Raw genomic sequence first — 25,197 nt, 5'->3', positions numbered from 1 at the left:
GTGTTACCTGCCTGTACTGAGAGTTAGAAGTGTCTTGTTTCTGTGATTCCTACTCCTGACTCTGGGATCTGTCAAGCTGCAACAATATGCAGAGAAAGCTGTGCCAAGGCCGGAGCCAACAAATGGTGCCCTCCCCCTGCCATCCCTCCTGAACTAGCTCCTTCCAACATGGAACTTTGTGTTGAACAGCAGTGCCAATGCCCGTGCCAATTAGTAGTGCCACTGCCACCTGCCATCCTACACAGTGAATGTGCACCCGATCCCTACTCCACCTTCGTCCTCCAGAACCTGACCAAAGCTGCAACAACGTGCCAGCTATAGTTAAGATGCTGTTGTGTATTCTACAGTTTAACTTAATTGTTGAAAGCTACAGGGCCAGGGCTTAATTTGTGCTACTTGTTTCCGGTGCGGAGCAGCAGCACTTTTTTTTGAGGGTCGGCACTTATTTTTGAGGGCCGGCGCTTATTTTTTCTGCCTCATGCATTTGCTGGGAGCAAAAGACACATATGGAAAGACGGAGGAAGAGAAAAACGAAAAAGCGTCACAATGGGAGAAAGTAGAAAGCTGCAAGAGTGAGCTGAAGGAGCAGGGAGTGGCTGTAAATGGATTGAAGAGGCCCGAGATGGCTTCAGGATTACGCTGCCTCAGTATTCTGTGTTCCACATTTAATTGATTTAATTGCTGCATCCGAGTGTTTAAGAGGAGGGCTCTGGCACCGGCACGTTTTTATTTACATATTAAGCACTGTACAGGGCAGTATTTTTTGTAATGTTACCGAATTTACCTGTCCCTTAGCTTAAGAGTCAGGGTACAGATTTGAAAGTCTGAACTGTCACTATACATGCAACCCTCCCTATTCGGAAACTACTGATTTGAAGGCTAGTCTCCTGCCTCTCGATTCCTGCCTGCAGAAACCTGAATCGAAGTTTTTTTTAAAACTGCCAAAAATAAAATGCTGATGCGTGTCACACCCCTCCGATTTCCCCTTAAGAATTACTTCGGACATCAAATGTTAACAGTTTTTTGCTTAATTCTTGGCGGGGAAATTAGAGCATTGACAGGCCACGATATACTATTCCTCCTTTTCCTCAGCCCCGCCCCCACTCTTTTTCTGTCTCCTCCATAGTTCGCGTGCTCCCTTCCCACCTTTCGTATTCCATCCTACGCACTAACCCCTTACACTCCCATCGTCAGCGTTACCGCCAGTTTCCCCGCCTCTCTTCCTCCTACCGTCACTCTTTAACTCCCCACCTCTTTACGTCCCTCCATCTTTTTCCCTCTTTCCCAGTGTCTCACTTTCTCTGCCTTCTTCTTTCATTTTAACACTTCCTCATGTATGTCTCTCCCACTCTCTTTATTTCACTCAGTCTCTCTCTCCCTCACTATCAGTCTACAGCCCATGCCTCTCTTTGGCACCCTCTCTTGTTATATTTCATGTTTTCGTCATCTACTTTTTCATATTTGCTTTCGTTTTTTTTTCTCTCCCCTCAGGGGGCTGTTATTAGCTAGCATTCGTCTTCCCACAATTTCTTATGTCTTGCGTCGTAGAAATAAACACTTATTCCATACTCTTTACCCGCTTTTACCCCTCCCCCACTGCTCCCCTCTCTTACATTCTTTCCACCAAGTGAAACTGGAAGAATTACATTTCACGCAGGTCCTGAAGCATCAATTGCCTGCATCGATAACACATCTGGGCGTCCAAGCTGCCAGGATGTGTTTTCATGTGCTGATTCACACTGGTACACGTGACGGAGGGAGTAACAGCATTACACGGGTTAGTTTAGTGGTCGTTGTCATGTCCTTCACCCCTCGAAAGCTTAGGAAATCTGGCAGAGTGGAGAACTATTTAATGAAGTGTTGAGGGTCCAGGTCTATAGCCTTCTGTGGTAAAGTAAAAAAAAAGCTTACCTCCAAGTAGGGGACACCTTTCTCAAAGGACTGTGGGTACTCTCGCAAAAGGCGTTCCTCATCCAGAAACTTGGCATCCCGTCCATTAGTGGCTGGCTGGAAAAGGCCATAGTTCAAAACATCCTTCAGGCTTTCATTCAAGGTGCACAAAATCTGCTGTTTCGCCACCCAGATAGTGGCGTCGGGGTTGAACCGCAGGCATTTCTAGGAAAGAAAACCAACAGAACTAGGAATGAAAACTAGCACCCATCATGGTCCACCACTCCTCCCCCCATTGCCAAGAAATTTCTCACTATTCCATACAGTCCAGCTCAGTTGATCTGCTTGCACAGCAGGTTTAATGAGGACCAAAATGTTGTGGCCTCTTGCTATCTTATGCATTCTCCCCGCTGCATTAATGTTCCCTGCTGCTCAGCCAGTGATTGAGGTCATTGTATGGTTGGAATGTTGACAGTTTTTGTGCTTGGATGAGTGGACAGTTGGAGTGAGAAGGGCTGAGCGGCAGGATGCTGCTCCTGGTGGGGCTTTATCTGTAAGCTACAACTAAGCTAATAAACCTACCTCTTTTATAACCTACGAGCATCCGTCATTGATTACAACACACAACTACTGTTTCTACACACACACATAAATGGTCTTATATATGTTATGCTGCATAGTTCCGACTGCAAAGGTAGTATTGGATTTTGTTTAGATTTGCTTATAACTTTTGACTCCGGGGATGGATTTGCGCGAAACTTGGCAATCTATCAACTCAGTCAGCTAATTGTGACCATTGCCAGTTCACAAGAATCCTCCCACTTAGAAAACGAGTTAAGGGCGTGGGGGTGAAAAAGGTGTGTAAGTCTCCTTTTCAGCTCCCATAGGACAGTTTGCCAAAAGCCAGAGCGAAAACAACTGAATAGATTTACACTAAACCTATCATGAATGTAGCCGTTTACTCAGAATGTGGTCTTTTTTGATTTAGTGTAAATCCGTCCAGTAATTTTTGAAATATTTGAGTTTAAAAAGGCATTGGCTGGATTTTTTTGTATATATTTGTTAATAAAATTCCACTGTGTATGTTTTTTAACACAATTGGCTGGAAGTATTTAGAGTCACAATCAGGGATTTTGAAGAACGCTCCAATGGAAGCGACAGTACAGTGAGGCGGAGGGTGTCCAGTGCGGATCCAGGTTTACACACACATCTCACTCACTCATACCAGCACTCAGGGCAGCAATAAGGGAGAGGTCCACCTGCAGCAACATGATGCAAAAGTCCAGTAAGGGACTGAACTAATCATGGTGACTTGGGGTCAACGAAAGAGAGAAAGAAACAGTGATAACAGTGAGTGTCCAACACATGTCCAAGAACATAAACAATTGCGTTCAGTCAGATACACACACCGGCTACTCTATGGAAAATTATCACTCTGAAGGACGTAATGTCACAGTCAGCCATTGGTTGGCTAACAAAGATCTAAAAACCCAAACAGCAACGCTCACTCAGGTATGCACTCAGGAATAATCACAGAGAACTGAAGCCTCCAATGAAAAGTGAGGGTCGGTGGGGCAGTGGGTGTCTAGTACAGATCCAAGATCACCTACTTACTCACTCAGAGCAAAATAATATAATTTAGGTAATCTGTTTCATTTTACACCTTGGTTGAAGTTTATTCAAACCAGTAAATGGTAAATCAGTGAGGTGAGAAATTAAGGATTTTAAAAAGTATGTTATCACAAGTTAAAAAATGATGTTAATACTTATTTTAAAGCCACATTTCTTTATAATTCTGGCTCAAATGTGTTAGGAAATTGACCAGTTTTGGTTCAAAATGAAAACAATAACTATCACATGTCCCTTGCATTGCGAATGTCATCATACTTGAGATCACAGATGACATCATGAGTCACATTGATTATATGACTTCTGACATCAACACTGATATTACTGCTTAAGCCATAACTTGTGCCAACTCTCTGAGCTGCCTATTACATCATACATGACATAATTGAGGACATCATTAATGACTTCACCAGTGACATCACTTATAACATCACTGCGTCGATAAATGCAACATCCTACCAGGCTCTGGCCCACCCCAGGCAAGTTGCTTTTTATAGCGGGGGAGATGCGCATTCTTTTTTATTTACCACAGATACACAGTAAAAATCAGACAAAGGGGGTCTTTAGGGTCATGGTATTCCTACCGTGCCCCATTATGTTATTTTTTTGCATTTTTTCTAGGACCCAGGACCGAGTCTGAGTCCTAAGATGGCTGCCACCACATCAATGTGGTGGTAGCCTATTAGATCTCTGCATGAGATCCGTCGGCTCCACAGATCCTCTGCAGAGTGAGCTGCTCAAAAACTATTGGAATTCACTGTGCGGGATCCGGCCAGCACACAATAAGGTGCTGGTCAGGGAGCCAGCTGGGGCCATGGAGTTACCCCCCGTCCCACCTGGCCCCCAAAGAAAGGTGGCTTGGGTTTGCCCCCAGTCGGGCGCTAGGGCACCCACAACAAATGTATAACTTTACCGGTTCCTGTCAGGGCTTCCCTCATGGCCCGCAACAAAAATTAAAGATGTGGTTACTCCGGGTGGGCACCAGGAAATCAAAAATCTTTTTTTTTAAAGAATACAAGAATATAAAATGAGTGGTAGTGGCCACTCATTCATTATTCACTGTTCCAGCAAGGAGCACTCCATAATGCCCTGGGGCAGTGTTTCCCAAACTGTGGGTCGCAGCCATTTTTTGGTGGGTCACGAAAGTCCAAACTATAAACAAAGATGCCTTTATACTCTCTATTGAAAGGCATTTCAGAAAAGTTCTTTATTTATCTTGTCACATTTGATGGTTGAAAGACAGAGGTCAAATGTCAGGCCATGTTTTGTGACAAATTATTGCTTTTTTTTTTAACATGAAGATTGGTGTTTCTGTACTCCTCTCAGTTTGCAATCAGACTCAGAAAAGTAAACTGAATTATGTGACAATCTTGCTGAATATAGGGATTATGAAAGGAAAGGGTGAGGGTGCCTTTTTTGCAACACACTACGAAATGTAAAAACTTGTAAATGATCTGTATGGATTCAGAAGTTAGGAAAGTAAAAATGAAGCACATTTTTGGTAACTCTGAAGTGTGCTGAAAACAGAGATTTTAGCAAAATCAAATCAAGATACTTTACTTGGTGATGTACAAATGATAATATTCACAGAAACCTGATTTCCTTACATTAATATTTGTGTGTTATTTAGTTTAATCAGTAAAAAAACTGTATGTCTGTGCAAACTAATGGCCACTTCATTGGAAAATGTGTTGTCTGTAAATGATGGTGGGCTGCCACACAATGCTTTAGTTACATTAAAAGAAACAACACGTCTGATGTCATTTCAATGTAGGGGGGTCACAAAAGTTTATTGTTCTAATAATTGGGTTGAGGTTTTAAAGAAATTGGGAAGTCTGCCTTGGGGTATTTTTAAATTGTTTCTTTTCTTGCTAGTGGGCCACTAGAACATTGTTTTTTAATGTTGTGGAGGGTTGCAGGGATCGACGACACCCCCCAACCACTTTAAACAAAAACCCAGTGAGTCTCCTGGGTCACTGAATCCATTAACCCAGAGGAGCTTACTGTATTTTTTGTTTTTTAGAGCACTCCAGGTTGGAGCTATATGCCTTTCACCTGGAGACCTCTAGTGGTCTGTTTTGGGGTTGTACTTGGTGGCCTGTAAAAAAAAAGTAAAAAAAACAACAACAACAAAACATTTTTATCATAATCAATATTAATAAGTACTGAAATGTGTGAATTAATAAAATATGTTCAGGGCCACTGGAATTATGCAGCAGGATAGGGCCAAATTATGCAGCAGGGTTAAGTAAATTATGGGGCACGAAAAGGGAAATTATGGGGCATGATTCAGAACCTTTTGTAACAGTATTACTTCATTATTTCACCATTTTTAATTGGTTGCACATTATTAGTACCTAATTAACATCCAAGTGCCGGAAAAAGCAACAGAAAAGTGGCCAGTCCAGCTTTGCAAAGGGCCTTCCACTGTGCAACAATGTCATTACACTTTTAGTAACTTTTGAACCATTTGAGCTAGAAACACAAATTGTTTGTTAAAATCTGCAGATCATGGGTCTGATGATGGATCGGAAAAGCGGCAAATCTATAATTTTGTGAAAACAGGCATGGTTGCACGATCGCATACGTTCAGTGTCCCTGAATATAATTTGTTTAAGGTTATGAAGAAAGTTTTGACGAAGCTAATAGGTCTATGATCCCTTGATAAAGCTAATAGGCCCTGTCATTATTATTTTGTTTTTTTTCTGAGCCTTTGACAAAGCCAGTAGGTCTCTCTATCTTGAAATAACATATTTTCTATTGTTACATTATATAGCCAGCCTTGTTCGGGAGGTGGGGGAGTTGGTAGCAAAGCCTGGGGGGCATTTGGCCATATGCGGCATGGGGTTGAGTGCAGGGCTTGGACCCTGAGCCTTAACCGCATGTCACACATGGCGATGAAAATCTCACTTTACATTAAAAAAAACATAGAAATCCACTGAAAAAAGAAAGGTTAAAGTGGCAGTTATAGTTAAGCATTTAAAAACACTGTAGAAATTCACTAAAAAACAAAGGTTAAATGCACATCGTAGTTAGGTGAAAATATTAGTTAATATTAGTTAAAACATACTTTTTTAAACTAACAGAACAACTGAAATTCACCAGTTATAATCATATGAAGTAACTGTAACTCATTTCCTAAAGTAAATATAACTTGTGACCTTACCATGCACTGCTAATTACCTCACATATTACATTATTCAAGGCATGTTGTATGACATCATTGATAATATCATTGGAACATCTGATATGACATCACCCATGAAAAAAAAAAAAAAAAATATATATATATATATATATATATATTTTTTTTTCTTCCAAAACAAAAAGAGACCGCACCACTCTGGGGGAAGTTCTTCATTCTTTATTGAATGTCGGGAAAGATAAACAAATGCGTTTCGGTGAGTGCCTTGGTAGGTGTCAGGATCTCGCGGCAAGTCAAATGTTTATACCTTGTATACAAACGATTGGTTTCTTAGATTTCTTTAAATTCATCACTTTTCTTACACAAAAAAATAAATAAATTATCAAGCCCTAGATGGGCAATGCTGATGGTATCATTTAAAATCATTCTATTCATAATCAATCATAAATTTAATTTCTAGTTTTTTGTGTGTAATAAAGATGATGAATCAAAAGAAATCTAAGAAAACTATGATTATGTAATGTGAAGTGATGTTATAAGATGGCGGACAGTATTTTTTTGATTTTATATGGCGATAAGCCATATTTATTTGTCAGTTATTTTGTGTTGTCAAAAACGCATTAACCAACCGTATATATATAAACAATTGTTTGGCGGTCGCCACTAGGTAGTTGTAGTTAGGACCATGTTTCCATAAAGAAAACGTTTTTTTTACTTGCCTATATCTTTGGCGCCGATTGACGAATCTTAACTAAATTTTCCCCAAAAACATGTAATGATGATTTTTGTTGCACGCTGAAAGATTTGGGATGATCCGTCAAGTGGGGGTAGAGAAAAGAGGGTGTCACAAAAATTGCATTTCCCATGTTAATTCCGATAGGACCTACAGACATGACTACACAACTACAATCCAAACCACAGGACGGAATTACACCAAATTTGCCATAAAAGCTAGCTCTTAGTATGCAGATTGTGCTTTTGCTTATTTGATGTAAATCTGTTCAGTAGTTTTTGAGGAATTTAGGGAAATCCAAATTTGCATATCTCTGGCCACCACAACTTTACGATTATTTTGCAGAGCTTTGCGAATTTTCATGTATGCGTGTGCGAAAAGAAGCTCTGTAAGTGGCTGACCGCAACCTGATGAGAAAGTTGAGGCCGCCATTTTACTTCACAGGACACGGTCCCCAGGGGTGAAAATCCTAATTGAAAGTGGCATAAGGGGTCAGGATGAAGGTAGCCTGACCCTAAGTGTGTGATATAGGTCTACTTTAAGGGCAAATTATAGGTCTAAAATAATTTTGCGAATTTATGCTAATTATTAGTGAAATATTGGTGAATGTGAAAACTTTTGAGAGAAAAACCACAGACTCAAATATACACTAATTCATTCACTCATACATGCACTCAGAGACTCATGCGCCCACTCATACACCCACTTTCAGACTCACTCAGACACTCGCGCACCCAGTCAAAGATCCAATGAGACAGGCCCTGTTATCAACCTGCGCTACACGCGTGGTTGGGTGGTTATAAGGACTTGGCTGCAAAGGCCTGGCTGCAGGCCAGCCCTTGCGACCAACCCCGTCACGCATGGCCAAAGGCTGTGCGCAGCAGGGGTTGAAATAAAGTATAGTAATTAATTTTACTTCACGTTAACAAAACCATAGAAAAAGCCAAAGGTTACAGGGACTTTATAGTTAGGTTCTGAATTTATTCGTACAAAACCACAGAAATTCAGCAGTTACAGTTAGAGTTCTTTTAAGTAACTATAACTCGCACCCTAAGGTAACTATAACTTGCACCTTCGCCATGCACAGCAAATAACTCCCATATTATATCACTGATGAGATATTGTATGGCATCTTTGATTTTATCACTGCAACATTTGCAATAAAATTATTTATAAGAAAACTGTGCATGGCGAGGGCTAAAGTTATAGTTACCTTAGGGCGTGAGTTATAGTTACCTGAACGAACTCTAGCTATAACTGCTGAATTTCTATGGTTTTGTACTTTGTACAAGTAAATTCAGAACCTAACTGTAACGTCCCTGTAACCTTTGTTTTTTCAGTGGGAAAAAAAAGAAAAAAAAACATATATATATATATATATATATATATATATATATATTGGAATACCAACCGGCAGAGCCAACCGGTGCACACTATACCAATTTAACAATATTAGAAAAGAGCTCATTTAGGTGGAAAGGTTGAAAGGGTTTTACTTAAAAAATAACGCGTTTCAGCCGTCTACCCGGCCTTGATCACATGAACTGTGCATTTCATCCATAGTGTCATATATATATACTTAATAAACATAAAGAAAAGACAAAAACACCCTGTGCAAAATGCTGCCATGTTAGAATGATAAATAATACAAGTACTAGAATATGTTGACCCACTACAATCTCAAAACAATCATCATCTCAAATGCTTTTCAGTTCATTAGTACATGTTATCAACAGACATGAGACCACTATTGTAGGCTGTCGCTCCAAACTTCTAAATCTATATTTGTCTCCTCAATTAGAACCATACCCCTAACCCAAAATTACAAATACAAAAATACAAAAATGTAAATATCCAAGTATGAATGATGAAATACAATGGGGTGAGCGACTTTATAGCTTGTCCACTCTCCAAAGTATGTTTATTCTCACTACTGCGTGAGCATTTTCATCCTAGCTGTGTAGGTGGAATAGTGGTGCACATATAGAGCAGAGATGACACTATGGACAAAGTGCACTGGTCATGTGATCAAGGCCACGTAGACGGCCGAAACGCGTTATTTTTTAAATAAAACCTTTTCAACCTTTACACCTGAATGAGCGCTTTTCTAATATTGTTAACTTGGGGGATATTATACATATATATATATATATATATATATTACAAATCTGTTGAAAAAAAATAATTGTTGCCTCACTGTCACTAAAAATAAAGGAAGGAAACTCCACACATCTACTTTAGTAACTAAGGGCCAAATGTACATGGATGCAATTTTGCATTTCCTAAATAGCGAATTCATAGAAATCGCTATTTAGGAAATGCAAAATGCTATGTTCCAAGATACTGATTTACTAATAGCAATTCTTACAAAGTAGGAATCGTTACTAGGAAATCACAAATAAGAAATCCCATGCCATTTGTGACAATGGGCTGGTTTTGCATTTTCCAAATAGCAATATTTGGAAAATGCAAAACCAAGGATGGCTATGGGCAAAAGTCCCCCTGAAATGAACCTCAAAAATAGTGGTACTCATGTAGAGCACAGATATACCCAATATACTTCTTGTTGAACAGGCAGATCAGCATGTATATCACGTACTCAGAATGGCAAGTGATAGATTTTTAATGGTTCCCTTTCTACTGGTGTGGTACTTCATATGGCTGAGTGTCTTTGCTGAATTTACAAGCTTCACATTTCCGGAACTAAAAAGCCTTTCAAATCATGTTCTATTCCTGCTTTTGGAGTTTCTAGATTTCTATGAACCAAATTAACTCTCAAAGGCTAAGTTATTCTGTATGTAATCCTGGGATACGGGCTCACCAAATTTCCAAACACTGCATCAGATTTTATATGTTCCAACGTCTCTCAAAGTTATTTTTCTGCTCCTCCCTTATCATACTTTTTATTATATGTTGTTGTTAATCTGATCTCTTTCTGTGGTGTTTGGTCAGTCTTCCTTGATGGATTTAAAAGATTTCCCCTAGTTATGCTGACTCGTTCAATAGCCAAAATGAATATCCTTTCTCTTTGAATCTTAGTAGCTTGATTCTTTGCTCCCTCTCAATAGCTACAGCATTGCTGCAACTTTTTTTTGCTCAGGGTAATTCCCATAGGGGATTCTCACTTTTAGCTTCCCAAGGTGGCTACTGGTGACATGGAGCAAACTATTGCCCTCAGCTGGTTTGCAAAGTAAAGAAGGAGTTATTTTTTGTTCTTTGACACTTATTTTTACATCTAGAAATTCTAAACTGCTTTCATTTATGCTTCCCAAGATTAGTTTGTTTTACTATTTAAGCATTTCACAAAAGTCCACAGCTGACTCTTGGGAGACTCTTAGATGGCAAAGGTATCATCAGTAAATCTATACCATGTGACTACATTAGTTGGTCAACCAAGCACCTGCTCCTCCTTCCAGTCCAACAACAAGATGGCATAGCTGAATGCAAAGCAGATGCCCATCACTGTCTTCTTGTATGGCTCATCCTTAAAACTAAAGATATTGGGGGTCATTCCGGCCGCGAATGACGGAAGCACCGCCAACAGCCTGGCGGTGCTTCCCTGCCCATTCTGACCGCGGCGGTAAAGCCGCGGTCAGAAAACCGGGTCTGGCGGTTTCCCGCCGGATTTCCCCCGGCTGGGCGAATCCGCCATGGCGGCGCTGCAAGCAGCGCCGCCATGGGGATTCTGACCCCCTTACCGCCAGCCTGTTTCTGGCAGTTTACACCGCCAGGAAGAGGCTGGCGGTAACGGGTGTCTAGGGGCCCCTGGGGGCCCCTGCACTGCCCATGCCACTGCCATGGGCAGTGCAGGGGCCCCCTAACAGGGCCCCAGCCTGCTTTTCACTGTCTGCCTAGCAGACAGTGAAAAGCGCGACGGGTGCAACTGCACCCGTCGCACACCTGCAACACCGCCGGCTCCATTCAGAGCTGGCTTCAGTGTTGCAGGCCCCCTTCCCGCTGGGCCGGCGGGAGCTAACATTGTTAGCGCCCGCCGGCCCAACGGGAAGGTCGGAATGGCTGCAGCGGTCTTTTGACCGCGGAGCGGGCAAATGGCGGTTCCCGCCAGGCGGGCGGCGACTGCCGCCCGCCGGGGTCAGATTGACCCCCATTATGCTTTAACTAGTCAATATCATTCCCTGTGGGCTAGTAAAGATAGACAGGTCTTGCTCATACAAAAAGTTGCAGGTGTTTAAGCCCTATGTATGGGAATTGCTAGCATATCAAGCTGTGACATCTGATGTCATCAAGAGGAAACTTACTTGCCAATCTGTGTTAAGGATCTTTGTTAAGAAGCCTCTAGTGTCTTTAATATATGAAGGAAGACCAGATACAAAGGGTTGTAAAAAAATGATGCATATCGAGAGGTATTTCCAAAAAAACATTGGATTATATGATGGGTATCCTCGGTGGATTCCTTAAATTTAAATCTTACGTTCTTAAGAATATTTTTGGGATATGATAGAGACTGGTATTTTTTGAAACTTTTTAAGAAAGAAGTATCTATAGCATCAGAACCAGAATGAATAATGGTTTAGACTTGTAACCACTCAGGCTATTTGTATCAGTGGTATTGCCCAAGTTGGATGGAACAGTTGTGATGTTATCCACTGATTTATGCCTTTCATCATGTTTTGTGTTACTCTCTATTTCAGCTAAACAATAACTATGGGCCAGATGTACTAAGCAGTTTGCACATCGCAAACAGCGAATTTCGCTGTTTGCGACGTGCAAAATGCACTTTGCAATGCACAGATCTCGTTTTGCGAATCGGTAACAAGGTTACCGAATCGCAAAACGGGTTTGCGAGTCGCAATTAGGAAGGGGTGTTCCCTTCCTAACTGCAAGTCGCAGTGCAATGCAGGATTGCTTTGTGACCGCGAACGCGGTCGCAAACCAATCGCAGTTTGCACCCTTTTGTAATGGGTGGTCCCTATGGGACCCCTTCCCCGTTGAGAATGGGACTGCAAACATTTTTTCAGAGCTGGCAGCGGCTCTGAAAAAATGAAACAAAAACGTTTAATTTTTCGTTTTTGTAATGCATCTCGTTTTCCTTTAAGGAAAACGGGCTGCATTACAAAAAAAAATAACTGCTTTATTCCGCAGCAGGCCACCATCCCTGTGGGGGCCGCCATTCGCAAGGGGGTCACAAATTGCAACCCACCTCATGAATATTCATGAAGTGGGCCTTTGCGACCCCCTTGCGATTCGCAGATGGTGTCAGGGACACCATCCAACATTCTGAATTGCGACTTGCAAATTGCGAGTCGCTCTGACTCGAAATTTGCGGGTCGCAATTCGGAAAGTTCCTAAATCTGGCCCTAAGTTACTAATGCAAAGATTTGAATGGTTTGAGGATTGCAGCTCAACAAATTTGGCATTTCCTCCTGTGGTAGCCAAATTATGCTATTTCAACAATTTGAGTTTTTGAACACATTTAAACAAGTCTATGTATGTTTGAAATTAATAAAATTCTGTTGATAGGCAGAAAGCAAGTCCTAAGGTTAGTAATGAAGTTTGTGTCTTACTTAATGGTATGTCAGTAAGATGAATATTCATAGTAGTCATTACCTCGTCAATTTCTATTTGTTCTTGTAAGTCCTTGTCTTTTTTGCTATTTTAGTCTTTTCTCAACTTGTTTCTTCCCTTGCTTCTTCGGCTGGTTTTGTGCTTTTTTGTACATTGTTCCTCCAACCCTTGGAGCCTTTAGGCCCAGCTTGGAATGATTGTTCTTATCCTTTACACATAAGGTAGAACTAGTCTGAAAAACCACTCTCATCACTCATAGGCCAGGTGTAGTATGTTGGCAATAATTGGTTATCTCAGTTTTATCTGTGGTCTGATCCCACGTCCGATAACATTTGTTCTTACCTCATTTGGTTCAATTTATTTTCTCGCATTATCAAACTTTTTGTCAAAGGTATATACTCGAACATTCAAATATTCCTCTTGGTCTCTGAGAAAGTTGTTGTTTTTTTGTAAATTTCATTTATTTATCTAACTTGTTCAATCTTATCCCAATTGCTTTTTTAAACTTCTCAGTCATATCCTGATCTCTGCTTTCATTTAACGGTTTTAAACTTTCTTCCTTTGCTATTTTGTGATCTGATCACACAAATTTAATCAGAATGAGCAACATTTTTTTATCAAGCCATTAGCTTGTCCGTTCACACTTTCATTTACAGTCTGGGGTGTCATATGCTCGTACGGTTAAAATAGTCAGATCCAGTGATATGCTTACCAAATCGACATAGCTTTTTAGGTAGGTTGCCTCCCACTACTTGGCTTGAATATTTCTTGCTTCGATATTTTCACCAAGTGGATTAGACTTTGTTGGTCCATTAACTCAACATTATTCACATCTGTTGATCCCTGAGGCTGTATTTCTGAAAACATCTCTAATGCTTATCCATATTTGTTCTCACGTTCAGTTTTCATGTTTAGATCCATCAGTTCTCATATAGTACCAGTACATGCAGTCAGGTTTAAATATAGATCCCCCTAATAGGGTTCCAGTTAAGCAACCTCCCTGACCTATCACCTGAATACTGCAGAAACTATTTTTTGTCCACACATTCTAATTGCTAACTGATAGGGGGATCTCTCCCATCGCCCTGTATCCTCAAACGTGGGCTCAGGTTGCTCCCTTTATTAATGTTCCACATTCTCTCTCCGGTACTGGTTCATGTGCTATTACACACACTGCAAGATAAGCGAGTCCTGAAAGAATTCAACAATAGCCTCTCTCTCGCTTGACCAAAGACCAGTTTTTTACCCTTTTGGGAGTAGTGCACTTACGGGAGCAAGCCATTTGTTCATATTCCTGAAACAAATGTTTTGCCTTTGCAAAGAAAAGAAACACACTCCAGTACATCAGAGGTCTTTAGACATTTTTCACTGAGCTCCCCAAAGTAGAATGCTGTGAAGTCTGACAGCCCTCCAAATCTTTATGGTATAAATCGGGGAAATGGGAGAGGCATGGCTGATCGCAGGGGGCAGGGATTAGGAGGTCATTTTAGGGGCACATTTCTGTAGCTCATTATCCACACTAAATGTAAGACTTATAAAAAAGCAAATGCATCAAATAAAAACAGAAATGACCAAAAACACAACTCCCCACAACTGGGATGCTGTGAGCCCCTTACACTGGTGGCCCCAATGTAACTGCAGCTGCTGCACTAATGATAGCTGTGGCCCTGAGAATCAGGCTAGCTCCTCTTCTTTCACCCCTTCCACACCATGCCAAACTATTGCTACAATCTTGACATAGGTTGCCTTTCAGAAAAGAAATGAGCTTCCACATTTTGCCCCCACCACCCTTTTTTGGGGCAAGGGTGTCCTCTGTTATAATGCTAGCAAGGAAAATTACCCCATGCCCTCTTTTTAAAGGAAGCAATTCATAACTGTGATAAAGTGGGCCCTCAGACCCCTGGGCCATAGTGCCACTGCGTCTGCTTTACTAATGATAGCTACTGCCTTGCAAAGCAGGCTGTCTCCGCCATCTCTCTCTCTTCCGGCTCTCCGATGACCAAACCAGGGCACCTCCTCTGCTTCAATTAATTTTTTTTCCCTCTGTTGGGCCATTGCTCCAAGGTGCAAAGCAACACTGCACAGCAACTATTCTCTGGTCCCCTAATGAGAGAAAGGAAGGATAGAACTACAGCCCGAATTCTGCAGCTGCAGCACCAATGATACCTACAGGTCTTCTTTGCCTATTCCTCGAGTCCAGCACACCTGGGTCTGATGCCCAATGCAGGCTTTTTGCTGCTCTGTGTCACACAAAAAAAACATCTAGAGGCCCTCTTACCTCCACCATCGCCTTTACCACCCTGTTGCTTGGGCCTTGTTCTGCATGCAGCATGGGCCCTAATGCTAGCAAGGAAAATGGGACCCATACCTCTTTTCACAGTAGGCAAGATTGGAGGAGCTTCTGTGATGTGAAGCAGAGAGATGAATAGAGAGTTAAAGAAGAAACCTGCCTTCTCACCAGGGTGCCTGCTATCTGAAAGACATGGAAATGTGCGCAGTTGGTTAATCACTCAATAGAAAGGCAGCTCTGGAGCCAGTATACACTTTAATTGATGGAATCACATGAAGCTTCCTGGTGAGAAATATTTATTCTTTTTGAGAGGTAGTATAAAGGTGGCTCGGAGATCTCTAACAGGTTCTTTTAATGGACACTTAAAAAGTGCACTAGATATAGTCTGATTACTTATTACAAAAGTGTGTGTTTTTAAAGAACTTGTTTTTTCTTAAACACTACCTTTTGCAGAAGCCTATCTTACACTGTGTAATACAATTGTAAAATAATGCTACTCACAGTGCTTGCTGTCACAGGCTCGGAACTCAGAGCACTATAAATAAACAACTCACTAGTCCTCGCTGTACCAATCAGGATTTAATTCTCTGCCTCTCTGGTGACACACAGACATCTGTAGTGATCATAATAACCAACTGAGGCCTCATAGGTTAAAAGAGTACATTTCCCATCCATTAAGTAAGCCTGCACTTATTTTTCGTTTAAGGTGTTATTTCATATGCAGTTAACCGCTTGAGTGCCTTGGACCCAACGGTTATGCCCTGGGCAGCACCGCTTGGGTGCCCAGGACGTAACTGTTGCGTCCAAGTAGGGCCTCTCACCCTCCTCCCCTGGGCAGGGATGGGAGGGGAATTGCTTCCCCTTCCACCCCCAACCCCCCTGATACCTCTGTGGCGTCTGATGACGCCAGCGCACAAGGCCTGCCCCTCCGCGCTGGAAGCTCAGCTTCCACCGCCGATCGGAGGAGAAATGCTTTTGCATTTCTCCTCCGATCACATGGAGACCTTTCCTTTCCTTTGATGTCTTTCTCAGCATTTCTGATGACATGCCCACTAAACACCAGGGAGTTTTTTTTATTTTTATTTGTATACATAAGGGGAGCAGCCCCTTGGGCAAGGGCTGCTTCCCAGGGAGGCAAATTATTTTTAGGCCATTTCTGCCCCCCCCCCCCTAGGGACATATTGGCCTATTATAATTAGGCCGATCTAAACTGCTAGACACCAGGAAACATTTTTATTTTTTATTTTTATTTTTTTATATGTGGGGAGCGACCCCTTAGGCAAGGATTGCTCCCCGGGGGGCAAAATTACTCTTAGGCCATTTCTGCCCCCCTTGGGGCAGAAACCACTAGACACCAGGGAATTTTATTGTTTTTATATTATTGAATGATGGGAGCGGCCCCTTGGGCAAGGGCTGCTCCCCGGGGGTCAAACTATTTTGAGGCCTTTTCTGCCCCCCCAGGGGCAGATTTGCTTGGCGGGGCAGCCCCTTGGGCAAGGGTCGCTCCCCATGGGGGCACATTACTGTTGGCCATATTTGGAAGGTCCATCTGCCCCCGAGGGGGGGCAGAAAAGCCCACCAGAGACCAGGGAAGATTTATTTTCAAAATAAGAGGGTGGGGGTAATGCCATACCTCCACCCCAAATAAATGGGGCCAAAGTTGCTCTGCCCACCAGTGGGCAGATGGGACGATTACCCCCGAGAAAGTCTGCTAGATGCCAGGGAATGAAAAAAAAAATTGTGTGCTGGTGGCTACCACACAGTATAGACATGGTTATGCACCCACCCCAACTGAAGGGGGTAACAGTCTTTCAGCTCTCCCCCCGCACACTAAAACATCTTATCTCATGGCAAGCAAGAGGACATTTGATTATTTTGGGTTTTGGTTTTACATTTGGGCCATGAGAGCTTGGTTAAGTCTCAAAATCGTCCCACTTGGAATGGTGAGAGCTGCACTTTTTGGACTTTGGGACGCTGCCATGTACAAAAATCCACAAGACCTAGACACATCTGAAAACTAAACATCTAGGTGAATCCAGGGTGGTGTGCTTCACATGCACCCCGCACCATTTTCTTACCCACAATGCTCTGCAAACCTCCAATTTTGCTGGAAATCACACATTTTTCCCACATTTTTTGTGATGGAACCTTCCGGAATCTGCAGGAATCCACAAAATTCCTACCAACCAGCACTTTCTCATCTATACTAATAACATTTCTGCCTCTCTTGTCAGCCTAAAGATGTTTTTTTCAAACTGCCCTTTTGGACCCGCTTTGGTTCCCCCTCAAGTTTGACATGTTTTTGGCTCTTCCCTGTCACAGGCACTTGACCCACCTACACAAGTGATGTATCATTTTTACCGGGAGACTGAGGGGAACGTTGTGTGGTAGGAAATTTGTCCCCGTGAGGTGATCCCACACAGAAATATGGGAAAAATGTGATTTTTCAGCTAACTTTGAGGTTTGCTGAGGATTCTGGTTAAGAAAACACTGTGGAATCCACGCAAGTCACACCTCAATGTACTCCCTCGGGTTTCTAGTTTTCAGAAATGTCTGGGTTTGGTAGGTTTCCCTGTATGGCTGCCGAGCCCCGGACCTAAAACGCAGGTGCCCCCCCAACAAAAACAGGTAGTTTTGTATTTGATCATTTTGATGTGTCCACAAAGTGTTTTGGGGCATTTCCTTTTGCGGGCACTAGGCCTACCCACGCAAGTGAGGTACCATTTTTATCGGGAGACTTTGGGGAACACAGAATGGCAAAACAAGTGTTATTGCCCCAGGCCTTTCTCTACATTTTTTCCTTCCAAATGTAAGAGAGTGTGTAAAAAAGACATCTATTTGAGAAATGCCCAGTAATTCACATGCTAGTATGGGCACCCCGGAATTCAGAGATGTGCAAATAACCACTGCTTCTCAACACCTTATCTTGTGCCCATTTAGGTAATACAAAAGTTTTCTTGATACCTATTTTTCACTCTTTATATTTCAGCAAATGAATTGCTGTATACCCGGCATAGAATGAAAACCTATTGCAAGGTGCAGCTCATTTACTGGCTCTGGGTACCTAGGGTTCTTGATGAACTTACAAGTCCTTTATATCTCCGCAACCAGAAGAGTCCAGCAGACGCACCGGTATATTGCTTTGAAAAATCTGACTGAGCAGCAAAAAGTTGTGTTTTTTTTCACCTCAGTTTCAATATTTTTTTAATTTCAGCTGTTATTTTCTGTAGGAAACCCTTGTAGGATCTACACAAATTACCCCTTGCTAAATTCAGAATTTTGCCTACTTTTTAGAAATGTTTAGCTTTCTGGGATCCAGCACTGGTTTCACACCTATTTCTGTCACTAACTGGAAGGAGGCTGGAATCACAAAAATAGTAAAAATGGGGTATGTCCCAGTAAAATGCCAAAATTGTGTTGAAAAATGTGGTTTTGTGATTCAAGTCTGCCTGTTTCTGAAGCTGGGAAGATGGTGATTTTAGCACCGCAAACCCTTTGTTGATGGCATTTTCAGGGAAAAAACGCAAGCCTTCTTCTGCAGCCCTTTTTCCCCGTTTAAGAAAAAAAAAACTCCTGCCCCCAGGGCACTAAGTATTACAGTCCCACACTAGTTTTAATACTTCAACTGCATGTAAATGAAGACAGCCTGGAAACGCACTTACAAGCTATCTTCATTTACAAGAAAGTGCAGAGGCATTTGCGCTCCTCCGGGAATGCAGTCAGGGACACCCAGAGGGGCGCGCCCCCTAGTTTGAAGACCTCTGCCGTACATGCTGACACTAGGATCTTTTCATTGCACGAACATGTTTCAGTCATAAGGTCAAGTTGTCAAACATTTCCTAAAAACGCCATTTTAAAGTGCAGTTGTGCCATTAATACAAAAGAAAGACAAACTATGTGCACAACTATCCACCATCTTGTAATGTTGTTCATATAATACAATATTCTTTAACATATATATATGTATATATGTATAGATATTCACTTTAAAAAAAAAAAGTTACAGGGACATTATAGTTAGGCTCACATTTTAAATATACCAATCCACAGAAATTCACCAGTTATAGTTAAAGGTATCTCAAGTAACAACTCGTGCCCTAAGATAACTATAAATCAGGCCCCCCGCCTTGCACAGGTTTTTAATCAAACATTTTACTGCAAATATTACATTGATATTATCAGTGATGTTATCAAAGATGTGATGAGTATTGAAGCACTGGCAGCATGGATTTGAGTGGACACACAAGTATTTCGCTGGCCGGGTGGGGAGGGGGAAGGCGACTGTATCTCGTTATATGCCGATGATATTCTGCTGTACTTAACCAATATGACGCAAACACTGGACAGTCTCCGACAGACATTTGACATATTTGGAGCACATTCAGAATTCACAATTAACTGGGATAAATCGTTAGTATTTCCAATGGAAGACGGTCTGCTAGGTACCCAACTCACACTACCACTCCGGATTGAACAAACCAAATTTTAATTCTTAGGGATATGGATAACACACTCCTCCGAGGAACATTATTAGGGGAATCCGGCATCCCTTCTGCATCGCCTTGAACAAGATGTTGAACACTGGCAGTCGCTGCCACTTTCCTTGCTAGGGAAGGCAGCCATGTTTAAAATGATGGCGCTCCCCAGACTGGTATATACATCCTACAGAGCACACCATATAAGGTACTGGAAAGATTCTGCACTAAGATAGATAGCCTAGTACGAACGCTGCTGTGGGTGGGAGGACAACCCATAATATCCATAATATCATTGAAAACCCTACAAAGGTCCAGATTCAATGGGGGCATTGCACTGCCTAATGTGCGGAGGGTCTATGAAGCAGCACAAGTGAGTGTGGTAAACGACTGGACATACACAGAGGCTGATTATCCCACATTCTGGAAAGACAGAACAGGGATGGGGGCTGTTGGACCTGGCCCTTTTACAGGGTCATTCCCCAGACTTTTTGCTTTTTGCCTTCTTATTTTTCTGACCTTTGTTGGCTGACGTTTTGACTCTGAGCACTTTTTCACTGCTAACCAGTGCTAAAGTGCATGTGCTCTCCCTTACAAATTTGGTATGATTGGATTATACCTAATTGGCATATTTAATTTACCTATAAGTCCCTTGTAAAGTGGTATCCCTATGCCCAGGGCCTGTAAATTAAATGCTACTAGTGGGCCTGCAGCGCTGCTTGCGCCACCCACTGAAGTAGCCTGTCAAACATATCTAAGGCCTGCTAGCGCAGAGCCTGTGTGCGCAGCTTCCTGCCACAGGGACCTGGCATCTAAATTTACTCGCCAGGCCCAGAACTCCCCTTTTACTACATGTAAGTCACCCCTAAGATACGCCCTAGCTAGCCCTTTGGGCAGGGTGCCATGTATGTAGAAGGCAGGACATGTGCCATGTTGCGTGGCCTGTCCTTGTAGTGACAAACAGCCTAACTTGGTGCCTCACTGCTGTGAGTGCTGCCTCCTCATAGGATCGCATTGGAAATGCCCTGCCTTATGTGTAAAGGGTATTGTCTGATTTATGAGGGGTAGCATAGGCATGTTTGGTATGGTTGTGATAGTGATAATAAATACTGCCTACTGGTGTAGGTGTATTTTTTATTACTATCACAGAAATGCCACTTCTAGAAAGTGCGCATTTATCTATGCTTATGACTTTTGGGGTTTTGCAGCTTGCCTCCAATTCACGTCTGGGCAGACTGACAGTTGGTTCTTTGTGCACACTTCTCAGACAGCCTGAACACAGGGAGGGTGGAGGTGACACAGAGGTGCATCTACATGTTGTAAAGCCTTCCTGGGCTGAGAGAAGGGAGAGGCGGGGCACACCTGCATTTGTAAAGGCTGTGCCCTGGCCTCACACAATAGGGTTGTTAACCCCCCACTGATGTTTGGAGCCTGTACTGAAAGGAGAGAGGGGGCACTCCCAGAACCAGTTGTAACTGGCTGGAACCTCCTCTCCCTACCATTGTAAAACACACTGTAACCCTAGTATAAGTACAGGGGAATTTTCCCCACAATTTGAACACTCTTGGAACCTGAAACTGGACACAGAATGCTGATGAATGGACTCACCAGGAAACCACCTTGGACTGCTGCTGCTGTGCTGACCTGTTCCTGCCTGGTCACTGGAGGATCTGCCTCCATCTGCACCCCTTGTGCTGGCCTCTAGCTGGGCCCACCAGCCCTGTGCTTTTCCTTGTTTTCTTGCTGTTCCCAGGGGCAGGGTGCGGTAGCCCCTGACCCCTGCAGCCATCCCTGCTGATTGGACTAAAAGCGCTGGGAGAAGCGCTTTTGTGGGGTGTCCTAGCGCTTTCTTCAAGTGCCCCTCTGCTGATGCGAAATCACCGCCACAGCCCGGGCTTATGGAAGTGCCCCCACACTGGAGAAGCGCTTCCCTGCTGTTTTAAACCACTGCTGCGACCGGGGCCGAAGCACAGAGAGTCCACGCTATAGGAAGCGCTCCTGTGCTGAGAAAACTCATTGCCGTGACCCGGGAGACTGCTGTCCGGCAGTGCGTCGAAACTGCACTTCCCCAGGACTCCCGGGGCATCCCTGATTCAAGTTAATGAGCGAGCGCGCTCCTATTGTGCCCTCGGGGCAAAGCGTACTCGCAGAGTGCATGCTCATCTGCACGTCATTGGTGCATGCTCAGCCTAACGTGTCGTGGGAGCCGAGAGCACGGCTCGTGCACCGTGCAGGTGCCGCCGCTCCCCCAGAGCAGGAGGAGAGCCTCATCGGAGGCCCCTGCTCCACCTTACCTTCACTTGGACACCCGTCCCGAGAACGCGGGTGGCTGTCTCACCGACGCAGGGCAATGGGAGCGGAAAGGGAGTTCCTTTCCCCCCGGCCACTGCCTTAGGGGCGCCATTGCCCCCATAACATAACCTGGGCATTCTGGGTGACCCCCCCCCTCTTAGGAGGGCCCCCGATTTGCGCACAGGAGCGCCGGGGGGGGCCCTATGCTCCTCTTCTAGCCCAATGTAGACCCTGGGGGGGGGGTTTATAGGTTTCCTACCTGCTTTGCTGACCTTACATATATGTGCTACTGTTCCTTTTAGACAGGTCTAGCTGATATGTATCTTTATGACTTGTGATGTATTCTCTAATGTTCCTTTTATGGGTATTTAGGAATTGTTCATGACAAGTGCATATATTTCTTATTGTAATTCCTGACTACTGCTTATGTGCAGAATCCTGAGTACTTACGTGTTCTAATGTGACAACTGGGCATTTTTGCAGAGTATTAGTAACTTGTGTAACATTTTGACAACTGCTAAGGTAGCAGGGTATTACTTACGTGTAATGTTGGTCTAATTATGTTGTGTGCAATACAGATTATTTTTACATAGCTCAGTGTTGTGTTTACTTTGTGGGGTACATTTTGCGTCACGTGTGTTGTGTGTGTTGTGCAAACGCTTTACACATTGCCTCTGGGATAGGACTGACTGCTCTTGCCAAGCTACCAAGGGGGTGAGCAGGGGTTATCTTGGACGTGTAACTCCCTTGCCCTGACTAGAGTGGGTAGGTTCTGCCTGGCTGAGGTGCATACCCTACCCAACCAGAAACCCAATTTCTAATAGGGACACATAGCTATGTCCATGTATTATATGGAGGCAAATGCACCCGGCAACACACGGAAAAGTGGAAAGTTGGAGGAGGCTCATGAGAGAAATGGGCTGGAACGAGAGACTCTCTCCCAGAACCCCACTATGGGAGGGTGCCAGACTAAAAGAAATCTCATCATTGCAGGGATTCAAGGGTTGGAATGCCATAGGTTTATCCAAATTGACGGATGTGTGGGGCACTAACTGGGTGGTCCCATTCTCATATTTACAGAAAGAATACCAAATGGCGAACACACAGGGGGTTATTCCAACTTTGGAGGAAGTGGTAATCCGTCCCAAAAGTGACGGTAAAGTGACGGATATACCACCAGCCGTATTACGAGTCCATTATATCCTATGGAACTCGTAATACGGCTGGTGGTAAATCCGTCACATTTGGGACGGATTACCACCTCCTCCAAAGTTGGAATAACCCCCACAGTGTCTCAAACATGGGCAGTTATCCCATGCCCTCACAATTAGCATTCCTCCAGACGAGGAGACACAAGAAGACTCCCAACTAGAAAACAGGTTGCTGGATGGGAGAGTTGAGCAGTGGGAGGCCCCCCCTCTGCATTATGATATAAATGCCCCGGGACTTGGCCCTCCCAGGGGCTTCATTTTGTTTTTTTGTAAAAAACTTTACAGCAGATCCGCGGATCCACCATGACTCCCATCGTACACTTTAAAAAAAATGCAGCCAGGCCCTGCATCCAACCTCCTCCATAGGGCCCCCCTCTGTGCCTAATTTGAGCCCTAGGGCCCCTGCTGCCCAGCCAATTATTGAAAGAGGAAGGGTCTCATTTGGGCCCCTGGGACCCAATTCAGGAGGGCCCGGCTAATTATTAGAAGGGGGGCGTGTGCCACCTCTCCCCGGGCCAATTCTGGCCCTGGGGGCCCCATCCCTCGGGTCCCAGACAATTATTAGAAGGGGAGGGGGCCATGTGTCTAAGACTGCATGGGAAAATGCGTGGGAAAACACATTTTAGGAACCCCTTTTTTCTCTGCCCCCATTTCACAAATCACCCCGAAACTTTCAAAACAGCAGCCGAAGTGAATGGCATACCACTTTTGAACACTTTGTGAAGATTCGTCAAGTGCTGCAAAACAAACAGCACTTGGAAACTAGGCCCTAACTATAACTACCTACTGATGACCACCATTAGGTAATATATGTATGTGTGTGTGTGTGTGTGTGTGTGTGTGTGTGTGTGTGTGTGTACGTATATATATATTCACTGAAAAAAGACAAAGGTAACAGGGACGTTATAGTTAGATTCTGAATTTCTTCGCACAAAACCATAGAAATTCTACATTTAAAAGCTATGGTTAAGTCAAGTAACTATAACTCGCACCCTAAGGTAACTATAATTTGCATCCCCACCATGCACAGTTTTCTCATCAATAATTTTATTGCAAATGTTGCAGTAATAATATCAATGATGCCATAGAAGGTATTATCAATGATGTAATATGTGAAGTAATTACCCGTGCATGGTGAAGGCGCAAGTTACAGCCTCCGCCGCCCGCCAGGGTGAGAATCACCCCCTATGTCTCCGATACGAATGTCCAAGACCTAATTTAGGGAACAAGGTTATGTTAATGCCCGATTTGGATGCAAAGATAATAGCGGTCATCGGCAAGGGAAGACGCGATCCCAGGAAGGTATTAGATTAAGGCCTGCAAATGTGCAAGGACAGATTACTTGACTTAACAGGCCCTTTAACAAAGATATTTGATATGGCAGAAGAGGCATAGCTGAACATGGAACGTGTTAATGTTGAGGAATTAAAACAGTGGGTGCAGAGTGTGTATGCCTTTTGGGTAATGCCGATACGGCAATATCTGTGGAGCGTAGGAAAAGCATCCTACTAAAGACTGATCCTAAATTGATTGAGCTAACCAATAATGAGGCAGGGCAAGCTGCAGATGGACACTTTTTTTGGCAACGCTTTTTTTTTAAAGAGATGTCGAAATATGTTTGGAGCTTTTAGTTCTCTGCAAAATTCTCAAAGAAAGATTAAAAAAGTATTTGACAGGTGGGCTTTGGGCTGGGCCTGGCAAACGAGAGGTCAGTTTCCCGGCCAAGGTCAAGCTATTACAAGGACCTTATTCACAAGGGGTTATTCTCCAAGGCCTCATTACGACTTCAGGACCGCCGGAGCTGCTGCAGGCAAAAGACCGGCAGTATTGGAGGTCTTTTGCCCGCCATATTAGGAGTGTTCCGCTAGTGGAACACTCACCACAACATTGACGCCGGCTCGTAATTGACCCGGCAGCAATGTTGTGGTGCGTCGGGTGCATCAGCACCCGTCACGCATTTCACTGTCCGTAATTCAGGCAGTGAAATGCACGATGAGGCTATGCAT

The 25,197-nt window shown here is 43.4% G+C and overlaps 1 protein-coding gene across 1 annotated transcript in view; it reads right to left on the bottom strand.

The window, feature by feature from the left end:
- Window positions 1-25,197, bottom strand: part of SHANK1 (SH3 and multiple ankyrin repeat domains 1) — a 1,404,784-nt gene that overhangs the window by 1,074,901 nt on the left and 304,686 nt on the right. The window contains exon 3 of the mRNA XM_069200994.1: window positions 1,912-2,115. Within this exon, the coding sequence (XP_069057095.1) occupies window positions 1,912-2,115 (204 nt within the window). The remainder of the gene's footprint in view (window positions 1-1,911; window positions 2,116-25,197) is intronic.

The sequence above is a fragment of the Pleurodeles waltl genome, chromosome 7 (assembly GCF_031143425.1).
Source record: "Pleurodeles waltl isolate 20211129_DDA chromosome 7, aPleWal1.hap1.20221129, whole genome shotgun sequence".
NCBI classification, from domain to species: domain Eukaryota; kingdom Metazoa; phylum Chordata; class Amphibia; order Caudata; family Salamandridae; genus Pleurodeles; species Pleurodeles waltl.
The sequence above is the reverse complement of the archived record's forward strand: the minus strand, read 5'-3'. Positions and strand labels throughout refer to the sequence as shown.